Raw genomic sequence first — 11,786 nt, 5'->3', positions numbered from 1 at the left:
TGTGTGTGTGTGTGTGTGTGTGTGTGTGTGTGTGTGTGTGTGTGTGTGTGTGCACGTTGTGAGACAGTTCCATACCTGGGCGGGAATGAGATCTCCAGCTCATGCAGCCGATCCTTGAACACCGACAGCTCTTTGTCATACTCTAAAAGCTAGGGAGGGAGGGAGAGAGAGAGAGAGAGAGAGAGAGAGAGAGAGAGAGAGAGAGAGAGAGAGAGAGAGAGAGAGAGAGTATAAATAAACAGTTTGTATGATTAAAATGGTTATTAAAGACAGGAAGGAAGGATTTACTGTATGTGAGTCACTGCTGCAGTGCTGGCTAAGGCTGGAGGCTACATGTACGTCCAGAGTGCTACGTAAGTAGACAGAACCTAGCATATTTGATGTTGTTATTTATTTCCCCCCGCCCAGGTGTTTGTGCCTTAATTGATACTGTTGGTACAGTGTAGTAGAGAGAAAGGAAACAACAATCAAGGAGGGTTCCTGCCCTACAGTACATACTGTAACTGTACATAGAAATGCACATGCACGGTCAAATAAGTGGCGTTTCCATAAAGCCTCTTAATGCGCATTAAGGCTTATTCGTGTAAATCTTTTTATGGAAACACTTCAAAATTCAAATAGACTTTCATTATCCACAAAAACTTTTATCCGCTTGGAGGAGGTGGATTTTGAGGCTTTATCGAATAAACCAAATGCGCATTTGTGAATGGAAACGGGTCAGACAATAAATGCGAATACATTATGACGTTCTGGGTCCATATCGTCCTCCAACTTAACACTTTACCCTGCTGCTTAACGTCCATTGTATAGCCTTAGCCCACAAAACAAACCGGTTGTTTGTTACACACGGAGTGACACGGAATTCCTCCCGTTTTCACCTCCCGGAGTCAAGCCATCCGTGGCTAACCCTTTCTCATCACACAGTGTTGCGTGCCAAAAGTTGCCGATCTACAAGCTCACAGCAGCTCGCATCCATGTCTCCGCGCCACGTTGTGAGCTTGCAGATCGGCCACCTTCCAGAGGACGCTGAAACTTGCAGGATGAGTGTACACTGTGCAGCGATCGAGTCACAGCAGTCAGACGTGCAGTGCTCACGTCTCGGTTCGGTCTGAAAAAATCAGCCCGATCAACTCACGTCACTAATTCGAATGACACCCGCAAATGGAAATAGGCTAAATTCGCTTTGTCTATTTTCGAATAAGCTTATGGAAACATGGCTATAGATGCACACGCGAGCGTGCATATTGCATACACGCAATCACCCTTTGGCTTCCTATTATTCGACTTTATATCATGTACGTAAGTGCGCATTTATCTCCACACAATGGTCCTCTCTCATACTTATATGCAGAACAGATATCCGCACTCTTCCTTCGTTGCTTGCAAACATAAAGATGTCAGAAACATGGATAGATTACAGTAGTTGTCCACCACGGATGAATCATTGTACAGACCCCCCTCCCTTCGGTCCACGCCTCTGTAGTGTCCCGCCGAGTGTTATCCATGTATGCGCTGTCGTTTCCACTGATGTTTCATTATGTACCCGTCAACGTAGTGCTTCGTGTAATACACCAATGTAACGTCATTAATGTCAGGCCCGGCTCTACGAGCTCCCATCACGCTCTGCACGGCTCGACGTTAAGGTCTCTTCATCAGGCTTAATAATCGTTGCCTCGTGTTTTGAAGTGTGTTCTAACGCGAGGCTCAATTTGCCACTAAACGAACGTGTCCTGGTCCTCGGCTCTTAACATCTTCCTACGTGGGAAGGCGGAAGGAAGGCGGCGCCGGGAGGACGGCGTTTCTGGTCCTCTGGGGTTGCCGGGGGGGAACGTGGCTGTCAGTCGCTCAGGGAGGCAGTCATGCAGGTGGTCCTGCTACCTGTTCATCTCCCAGATAATTAATGTGTACAAGAAGCTGCTAATTGCACTTTTCACTAATGATTTATGGGTTTTGGGAAAGGGGGGAAAATGGGGGATCTGTGTGTCTGTGTGTGTGTGTGTGTGTGTGTGTGTGTGTGTGTGTGTGTGTGTGTGTGTGTGTGTGTGTGTGTGTGTGTGTGTTTTGTGTGTCTGTGTGTGTGTGTGTGTGTGTGTGTGTGTGCGCGCGTGCGTGTGTACACACTAGTGAGTGAGTACAGCTGGGTGAGGAGACATGATTGATGAAGAGATTGTAGATCCCCTGTCAGTATGGAGAGACGGAACCCCAGTAGGACTGGGCTAAAGGGACATATTAGCACACACACGCACACGCGCACACACACACACACACACACACACACACACACACACACACACACACACACACACACACACACACACACACACACACACACACACACACACACACACACACAGGCAGATGCATGCATGCAAAGGTGGTCAGTCGTCTAAATGTGCCGGTCAGTGTACATGGATGAAAAGAACAGCCTTTGTTTTTTGGCACACTCAGCTCTCTTGAAACTTTCTCCCTCCCTCCCTCTCTCTCTCTCCGTCTCTCTCTCCCCCTGTGCCTCGCACACGATGATTAATGACATTTGATGGGTTATTATTAGAAGGCTCATGTGGAAGTCAAACCAAATGAACGAGCAAATGGAGCGAGAGTTAAAGATGTCAAAATAGTCTAATCATTGTTTGACCGGTTCTCATCGTCACAATATCGTCACACAAACAAATGTGGATTCTTTTTTTAAAGAAGAAGAAAAGCCAGATGGATGAGTGGTTACAGTACATACTTGTTCTTTACAAGCGTATGTAAACTTTTGATCACAACTGTATATACAGTACGTACATGATATAAAGTCGAATAATGGGAAGCCAAAGTGTGTTTGCGTGTATGCATATGCTCGCGGTGCAAGTCTGTTTTACACCCCCCAGCAAAACAAACACAAATAAATTGTAGCTCTTAACTCGCTCTAAATAGGTGTAACTTTGTCAGAATCCACGTTTTGTTTGGATATTGCTTATTGCGAGCTCAACCGAAGGAGCGTGAGAAGTAGAACAGACTTTTTGTTTTTCCCTGCAGGGAATACAGTTGCAGGAACACCACAATGTGAAAAAAAGACAACTTCCGGGGAAACTCACACAGCGGAAGTCCCACCTCTCTATAGGCACTCTGTGCCTTATGTTGTGACCAGCAGGGTTCCCACACATCTTTACCAATTAATTTCCAAAACTTTTCTAGAATATTTAACCCGATTTCCAGGACTATATAACAATAATTCAGCTAAAAAACGAGTCGCTTACTCCTATGCGCAATGCCCAAAGACAGTGGTCCTCAAACTTTTCAGGCCGTGACCCCCGAAATAATCATATTTGAAGAGAGTTGAGGAATTTAGTATAACACGGTTTTATTGTGAAAATAGCCGATCTACATGCTCACAACGGAGGCGTTGTGAGCATGTAGATCTGCTATTTTCACAATTTCTGCCTCTAATATTTGACAATACATAGCTATTTTTTCCAGGACCTTCCAGGACCCTTGATCTATTCCAAAACTTTTCCAGTACCGGAAAAATATTTTTCTAATTTCAAAATATTTCCAGGAATTTCATGACCGTGGGAACCCTGGACCAGGCTTTTCTCTTCGCAGATGAGTAAGCCTGGCTACGCGAGGTTAGCGTAAGTGTGCGTGCGTGCGCTCGTTCGTTTGGTGTGCACGTGCGTCGTGTGCACACGCGACCATGTGCCAGTGGTGTAGAACAGTGGCCATTACTTCCCAGGCGGAGGGGAGGGGGCTCCCAGACAGAGCCTCGGTGGTTCAGGAGGGCAGATGTGCCGCATCTATCAAACTCACACAGCCGGGGGTCACCGGAGAGGCTCACACACTGTGGATGAGGAATGGAGAGAAGGGATGCACCCCCACGCTCCACTGTACAACCCATCTCACACATACAACATCCCATAATGTCTGGACGTGTGTGAGTGAGTATGTATGAGTGTTCTGTGTGTGTGTGTGTGTGTGTGTGTGTGTGTGTGTGTGTGTGTGTGTGTGTGTGTGTGTGTGTGTGTGTGTGTGACTGTGTGTGTGTGTGTGTGTGTGTGTGTGTGTGTGTGTGTGTGTGTGTGTGTGTGTGTGTGTGTGTGTGTGTGTGTGTCTGTGTGTCTGTGTGTGTGTGCGCGTGAGAGAGAGAGAATTGGAAAGATCGAATGACAGACTGAGGACGAACTACAGAAATAGAGTTGGTGCCATAGTTTTGTACTTTTTCTGTTTTGTATGTGTCTATACACATCTTACTTATTTAGTCTAATAGACCCCCAGGTGTGGTTATAATATGCAATTACAGTATGTCTTCCCTGTGTATTTTTGTTTTCTTCCTGAAAGCTGGAAGCCTCAGAGGCTCAGGGTCAAAAAGCCCAATTGAAATACACCGCTTTAATGGCATCATAAAATCTATCCCCTCCCCTTTTTACCATTCAACAACACTGTGGGTGTGGCTAACTTTAGCTGGGTCAACCTGACAACCAGGTATACTTAATGAACAGGTGGGTGTGGCTACGTAAAAATAAAAATAATAATTTACCAAAAAAAAAGAAGATCCATTCCTCCAAGTATAATCATAATACCTCATGTTTTAGGGAGTAAAAAATCACGGAACCCCATCTTTAACCCATTTAGGCCTACAATTATTAAATGCTTTAACCAGTGAAAAATAGCAGATATACAAGCTCACAGCGCGGCACCGCTGCTATTTTTGAAAAAGTTGTGAAAATGTGTGCAAATCTTTGAATATGTGTATTTTCAAAGCGAACGTTTGTAACTCAAATTTTGCTTCTGGGTGGTCCCTGGAACTAGATATTTTGAAATGGGGGTCCGTGGCCAAATAAATATCATTTTGGGGGTCCTTCACATGAAAAGGTTTGAGCACCACTGACATAGTAGTCTCTTAAGAACAGACTAACTGAGCTCCAGTTAAGTGAAAAGGACCTTTTCTTTGACGATGGCTGGCCAGAATGCTAACATAGAAACATAGGTTTTTTCCAAAAATCTTAGAAGCATTCAAAAGACACTTATAGAATCGGGTCAAAATTCTAATTTTCACGATTTTTCAAAAATAGCAGATCTACAAGCTCGCAGTGCGGCACTCGGTGCCGCGCTGTGAGCTTGTATATCTGCTGTTTTTCAACAGTTAAAGCAGTCAATAATCCTAGTATAGGCCTAAATGGGTTAATGCATATTGTATTCTTGTTGTGGCAAACTATGTAGGGTTTCCAGAAAATGCTCCTGACGTTGGAACTTGATGATAGAGGATTTTTATTGAACATTACTATTATTATGAAAACTTTACAATGACCTTCTAAAATATCGTGTTTCTGATCCCACACGTGCATTTCTGAGCGGGCAAAATCATCTCATGCAACACCCGCATCAAAAACGCCTAAACGATGCAGCATTAACAGATTTTCTCATTGAATTTAATGTTAATGAATGAATTTTTGTTAGAATTTAGCCATGCTTATTTAGTCTGCTGAAACGTTGAGCGATATAGCATGGATAATATTGACGCATTGAAGCTTTTTCCATGATGTAATCGCGCGTGTTTACCATGCATGTGTGGCAACGCGTGTGCGTGTTCAACAGACATGTTTGTTTGCACGGGGCTAAAAAAACACCTCGTATCACCAAGTGTAGTGACAGCTTTCGAGTGCCGGCAGATGAGCCACTTGAACTGTTGGGGAGCGACGGTGAACCATGAGGTGTGTGTGTGTGTGTGTTTATGTGTGCGTCTTAAATGAATGTTGAGTAATTCATTTATGTGACTGGAAAACCCTGCGGGCAGAAATTTCACACTACATTTCATCCTGGGTCAATTAAGCATAATGATTTGCTGGTCTGGTAGGTCAGCGAGAAGGAAAGGGGGGAAAACACACACACACACACGCGCGTGTGCGCGCGCACACACACACACACAGCCCGACTTATATTGGTTCAAGGCCTCACAGCGTTATAAAGCCAGGAGTAGTTTGTCTGCCAAGAAATGACCTTGGGAGTGGTATAGGCGCTGGTACAGCTCAGGAAATATCACAGACAAGAGTGTGAGGGGGGGAGGGGGGGGAGAGTGAGATGAAGAAGTGTCCGAGGAGGAGAAGAAAAAAAAACACCCTTTCAGGAGTTCCAAATCTTGACTCTGCTCCGATGAACAGCATAGCCCTAAATCAGCCTGGACAGTGAAGATGCAGGCAGGGGTGTCGCACCAAATTCTGGGCCCTGGGTACAAGGATTCACTGCGGGGGCCCCCATGAATGTTCTTCATAGGGGGAGGGGGTTTAACCCATTTAGACTGGGAACGCATTATTACGCGTTATTTTGTGCTTTAACTATTGCAAAATAGCAGATATACAAGCTCACAGCGTGGCACCGAGTGCCACGCTGCGAGCTTGTAGATCTGCTATTTTTGAAGAATCGTGAAAAGCCTTTGAATATTTCAAAATCCTTCTAAGGTTTCTATGTCAGTGGTGCTCAAACCTTTTCATGTGAAGGACCCCCAAAATGATATGTATTTGGCCACGGACCCCCATGTCAAAGTATTTAGTTCCAGGGACCCCCAGAAGCAAAATTTGACGTACAAATGTTCGCTTAAAAAGATATGCATATTCAAAGATTTGCACACATTTTCACGACTTTTCAAAAATAGCAGATCTACAAGCTTGCAGCGCGGCACTCGGTGCCGCGCTGTGAGCTTGTATATCTGCTATTTTTCGATAGCTTAAGTATAAAATAATGAAGGCCCCTCCACCACTTGGGCCCTAGTAACTCAGTCCCACTTTTCCCCCCCTTGTGACGCCCCTGGTGAAGATGCAGGAAGTGTGTGTGTGTTGATGGTGGATTGGGGGGCGACCAGATCTTTGGACTCTCTGAACTGCCCCCCACCCCCACCCCCACCCCACCTCACATTGCTGCAAGCTTGTCCACTGCCCAGTAATTGTGCCATGATTTACACCTTGTCAAATATCCCCGTGACAACACCTGCTGCCATTAAAAGCCATCAATAAATGCCGGGGTGAAAGGTCATTTAATTTGATTTTTACACCTTGCACTTGGCTTTCATTGCGGCGGCCATATTTTTTCCTTCTTTTTACGAGATCTTCATTATTTTTGTGTGGAAAAGCGATAAACTGTCACTGTCGGCCCGGGGGTGTGGGTGGGTTGGGCGAGAAGGCCAAGCCAAACACAACACACAATCTCATATTAGTCTCTGTTACGATACATGCATCACATATTACATTATTATACTGACATATTACATTATTATACTAACGCCACAGGGTCACTTGTTAACCATATGCAAATATAGAGGAAGAATCTAATGAAAAGGACCACGATGCAGTCTAATAACAGCGTGGCTTCCCTGTGCAATTGAAAAGGCTTTCAGACAGATGAATTGATTAGCAGTTATCTGGTTAACTGGCTTTAACGCCCCTACATTATTTAATAACCCAAATCTTAGAATGTTAATAGCGGGAGAAATGACTTTCCTCTGTCCCTTTACACTGGGTAACAGTGATATGCAGTTATCTTCAATCATTTTTCATTTAATTTTATTTTATATTATTTCCATCCCACGATTTTGTAATCCATTTTTCACCCGGTGCCAATTGCCTAAGCTGTAATCCTGGGCGCTGCTCTCCCTCTGTCAACCTGAGGAGAGCCCCGAAACTGAGCTCACGCTTCCTTCAATGCACGAGGATTGAGCAAGCCGATTCTTATCACCTGCCAGGGGGGAGTATTCCCCCGGAAGGACGTAGCCTGTGGAAGGAACACGTTTTTCCAACCAGTTCATACATCTTCAATAATTCTAACACGTCACCAATGATGTGTGCTGCAGACGTGAGCTTTGTGTGCCAACGTTGCCCATACAACGCTTGGGCGGGTGGTTCCCTGTATGCACACAGCAGCATGAGCCCAGCTGGAGTTGGTGTGCTTTAGTGGGGACAGAGATACAGTACATACAGAGATAGAGACAGATAGAGATACAGACTAAATCTGTCCTACGCGGCTATAGGGCCTTTCATTTTTTTATTTTTTTTTTAAGGTTTGAATTTACCTTTACCTACTTTGAATCAAACTCAAACCCATGGCTAACAGGGTGCATGTGTTAAAGGAGGCAAATGAAAACCATCCACGTCAAAGGGAATTAGACTACATCACACATACTATTACAAGAGGGTGATCAATACCTATAAAAGACCAGTAAGCCATCGGAATAGCAGCAGCAGTCGAAACTAAGAGACAGCCCGGGACCTCCGTTCGGCTCGGCTCCCGGTTTATATATCCTGTAAGGTCAGATTTTATTTAGCATGGCCGCTGTATTACCACTTAAGAGCCCTGACAGGTAAAATATGAAGGAAGTTTGGAGCCGGAGCGGCGCTAGTGCTATTTATTTATTTATCTATCTATCTCCTCCTCATCTTTAAAAAGTCCTGTGGCTGTGAGTAATGCCGCGGGCGACGCCGCGAGCATGACAAGGAGGAGCGAGGCCAGACAGCGAGGTTCATCACTCGCAGCAGGACCCACCCCACCCCCCCTCCACCCCCCAAACACACCCACCCACCCGCCAGGGCCGCTCTCCCATCTGCCGGCACCGCGCTGATAAAGTCACAATAAAGAGATACTGAAACAAAATCAATGGCACACAGGAAGCGATGAGCCTAGAGGGGTGTGTGTGTGCGTGCATGTGTGCGTGTGTGTGTGTGTGTGTGTGTGTGTGTGTGTGTGTGTGTGTGTGTGTGTGTGTGTGTGTGTGTGTGTGTGTGTGTGTGCGTGCATGTGTGCGTGTGCGTGTGCGTGTGTGTGTGTGTGTGTGTGTGTGTGCACCAACACACATCGTTGTTGTCGGGTGGAAGCCTTGTACGTCCAAAACCGTTCGTTTTGCATTTATCACTTTAAAAATGATTTAAACTAGTGAAAACAGCCTATCTACAAGGTGCGAGGCGTTGTGAGCTTGTAGATCTGCTGTTTTCTCTACTTTTGTGTGACGGCCTTGTACGATGAAGCAGGGCTTTGCTTTGCGAAAAATGTACACATTTGAAACTTGGAGATACGAGGTTTCTGCCCGACAGTGACAATATGTGAGCACAAGTGGAGCAGAGGAAGAACAGTAGATTCCCCTGACACTGATACACAACACATACACAGACACACACACGTGTGCGTGCAAAACACGCGTGTCCAGACACGCGCCCCACTCCATGCCCCTCCCACTCTTTGCGCCCTCCCTCCCCATCTTCTACACAGGAGCGGCAAAAGCCCACAAGCCGCACCCCCCTCCCCCTCCCGGTGCCCCCCGCGACACCATGGAGCACCCCGGAAAATTTAATCTTCCCAAATACTCATCAGGGCTCTCCATCGTCCCGGCGTGACAGCGCGGGGGATAATTAATTATACAATTTCGATGGGAATATCGACTAAACAAACCTATTAATCATAGCAAAAGTCAATAGGCATGGACACATTCAATCATGTCCCAGCCAATGATTACTCCTCTCAAAATACAATAATTATTTTCAAGAGCTGCCTCGAATTAAATTTCTGTCAAGCCGGTACAAGTCTAGTAGTTGATGAAGGATGCAATGGATTTCTTTCCCTCTCTCTCTCTCTCTCTCTCTCTCTCTCTCTCTTCTTCCCCTCAGTGGCCCAGTGGAGGGGGGGGGGGGGGAGGGGGGACATTTATCCTTTTGGAAAGGTAGTTTGTTTTATAAGGATCATAACACGGTGTGTTTAACCCGTTCAGAACGGGGCACACATTATTGTGTATCATTATTTTGTGCTTTAACTATTGAAAAAATAGCAGATATACAAGCTCACAGCGCGCTGCGAGCTTGTAGATCTGCCATTTTTGAAAAATCATGAAAATTAGAATTTTGACCCAATTCTATAAGTGTCTTTTTTGAATCCTTCTAAGGATTTTTGAAAAATAATAATAATGAAAAAAAATTCTATGTCAGCAATCTGGCCAGCCATCGTCAAAGAAAAGGTCCTTTTCACTTAACTGGAGCTCAGTTAGTCTGTTCTTGAGAGACTCCTATGTCAGTGGTTTTCATGTGTAGGACCCCCAAAATGATATGAATTTGTCCATGGACCCCCATCTCAAAATATTTAGTTCCAGGGAGCACCCAGAAGCAAAATTTGAGTTACAAACGTTCGCTTAGAAAATACATATAGTCAAAGATTTGCACACATTTTCGCGACTTTTTCAAAAATAGCAGATCTACAAGCTCGCAGCGCGGCACTCGGTGCCGCGCTGTGAGCTTGTATATCTGCTATTTTTCACTGGTTAAAAAAGCATTCAATAACTCTCGGCCCGAATGGGTTAACTAGACCATGACCATCAGATTATCTCTGATGCCCCCATTATGTCATCCATCTTGCCTGGCTGGGTGAGGGGAGGAGGGAGGAGGGGAGACAGAGGGAGGGAGGGAGGAGGAGAAAAAAAGATAGGTAGATGGAAGAGGTGCCGCTGGAACCTTTCTACAGCAGCCAGGGGTGTCGCACCAAATCCTGTGGCCCTGGGTACAAGGATTCACTGCGGGGCCCCCCATGAATGTTCTTCATAGGGGGAGGGGGTTTAACCCGTTTAGACTGGGAACGCATTGTTACGCGTTATTTTGTGCTTTAACTCATACAGTGCCATCCGGCCACAAGGGGTGCTAGAGTGCCAGAAATTTCTCCATAGACCTTCTTTATAGCTTTCGTCGAACCTCTCCCAACTGGCTTGTGTTTTCACTCCAGTCAATGCTATGGGTGTCGAGAGGAGGAAGCTAGCTGACACGTAGCCAAAATGCTAACCCATTTAGAAGCCCGATCTAAAGCTATTTCAGCCGCAAAAAACTTTCTCTTTGGGTCTGGGGACACAATCCGGAGAAAATCCTGTCTAAAGATGTGATTTATTATTGGAGTGGGCGGCGCGAATACGGCCCGTGGATGGCCGAGTCTAAGTCCCGGCCAAGGATGGACGTCTAGACCGGGGCTTCGTTGAGGCCTCCGATAAAATAATTCATTTTATTAAATATCCCGGACATGTTCGGGATAGGCACCCTGGAATACGTCGCTCCGCCTACAATGAACATTCGGTGAACATTGGGGGGGGGGTCTAAACTTTATTTTAAACCATTTTCAATGGAATAAATCGTCGGAGCATCTAGCGTCTCTCGTTGGTGAGCGCTGGGCTAGGGTTGTTCGATATGGCCAAAAAATAAAATCTCGATTATTTTCTCTGAAATCCCGATTTTCGATTTCGATTTCGATTTTTTGTTAAAAGAATAATACATTGTTTCAACTATTTTGTTTTCATTTAAAAAATGCAAGGAAATGATTTTTTTTTTTCATTATTGTTTCATTTTTTGATTTTTTTTATATAGCCAAATAGCAAAATGCAATAAAACAATAAGGGTATTAATAATAATAACTTTAGTTGTGCAACAATCACATACAACTTAGCGTCCTTAGTGTTTCATTATCAATAGTGAGTGACAAAACAGCCAAAACAAGCCAGCTCTTGGAGGCTGGTGAGGCATTTTGGTAGGCATTTCGCCTACCAAAATGTAATTCCTGGCTACGCCCCTGCCCTGCACCACTCATGCACGGAGATGTTGACTGATTGTAAACGGAGGCGAAGCGCTTCGCTTCCCGACGCAAAATTAACACAGTGACAGGGACAGTAGGACTAGGAGTAGACTACAGTCAGTAGGTGGGTAACACAGAATTAATAAGCTTCTTTCAAACTACAACAAGTAAGTAAGTTTACCAGCTCAGCAGCGTTTTGTTCTGTTTGCTGCTTGAACCATCGCGAG

At 45.1% G+C, this 11,786-nt stretch overlaps 1 protein-coding gene across 1 annotated transcript in view; it reads right to left on the bottom strand.

Moving 5' to 3' along the window:
• inpp5a (inositol polyphosphate-5-phosphatase A) overlaps window positions 1–11,786 on the bottom strand; it is a 268,437-nt gene that overhangs the window by 30,700 nt on the left and 225,951 nt on the right. The window contains exon 12 of the mRNA XM_080740502.1: window positions 76–149. Within this exon, the coding sequence (XP_080596628.1) occupies window positions 76–149 (74 nt within the window). The remainder of the gene's footprint in view (window positions 1–75; window positions 150–11,786) is intronic.

Source organism: Nannobrachium achirus (genome assembly GCF_963921795.1).
Source record: "Nannobrachium achirus genome assembly, chromosome: 13".
NCBI lineage: Eukaryota > Metazoa > Chordata > Actinopteri > Myctophiformes > Myctophidae > Nannobrachium > Nannobrachium achirus.
This window is presented reverse-complemented; position numbering and strand designations above follow the sequence as displayed.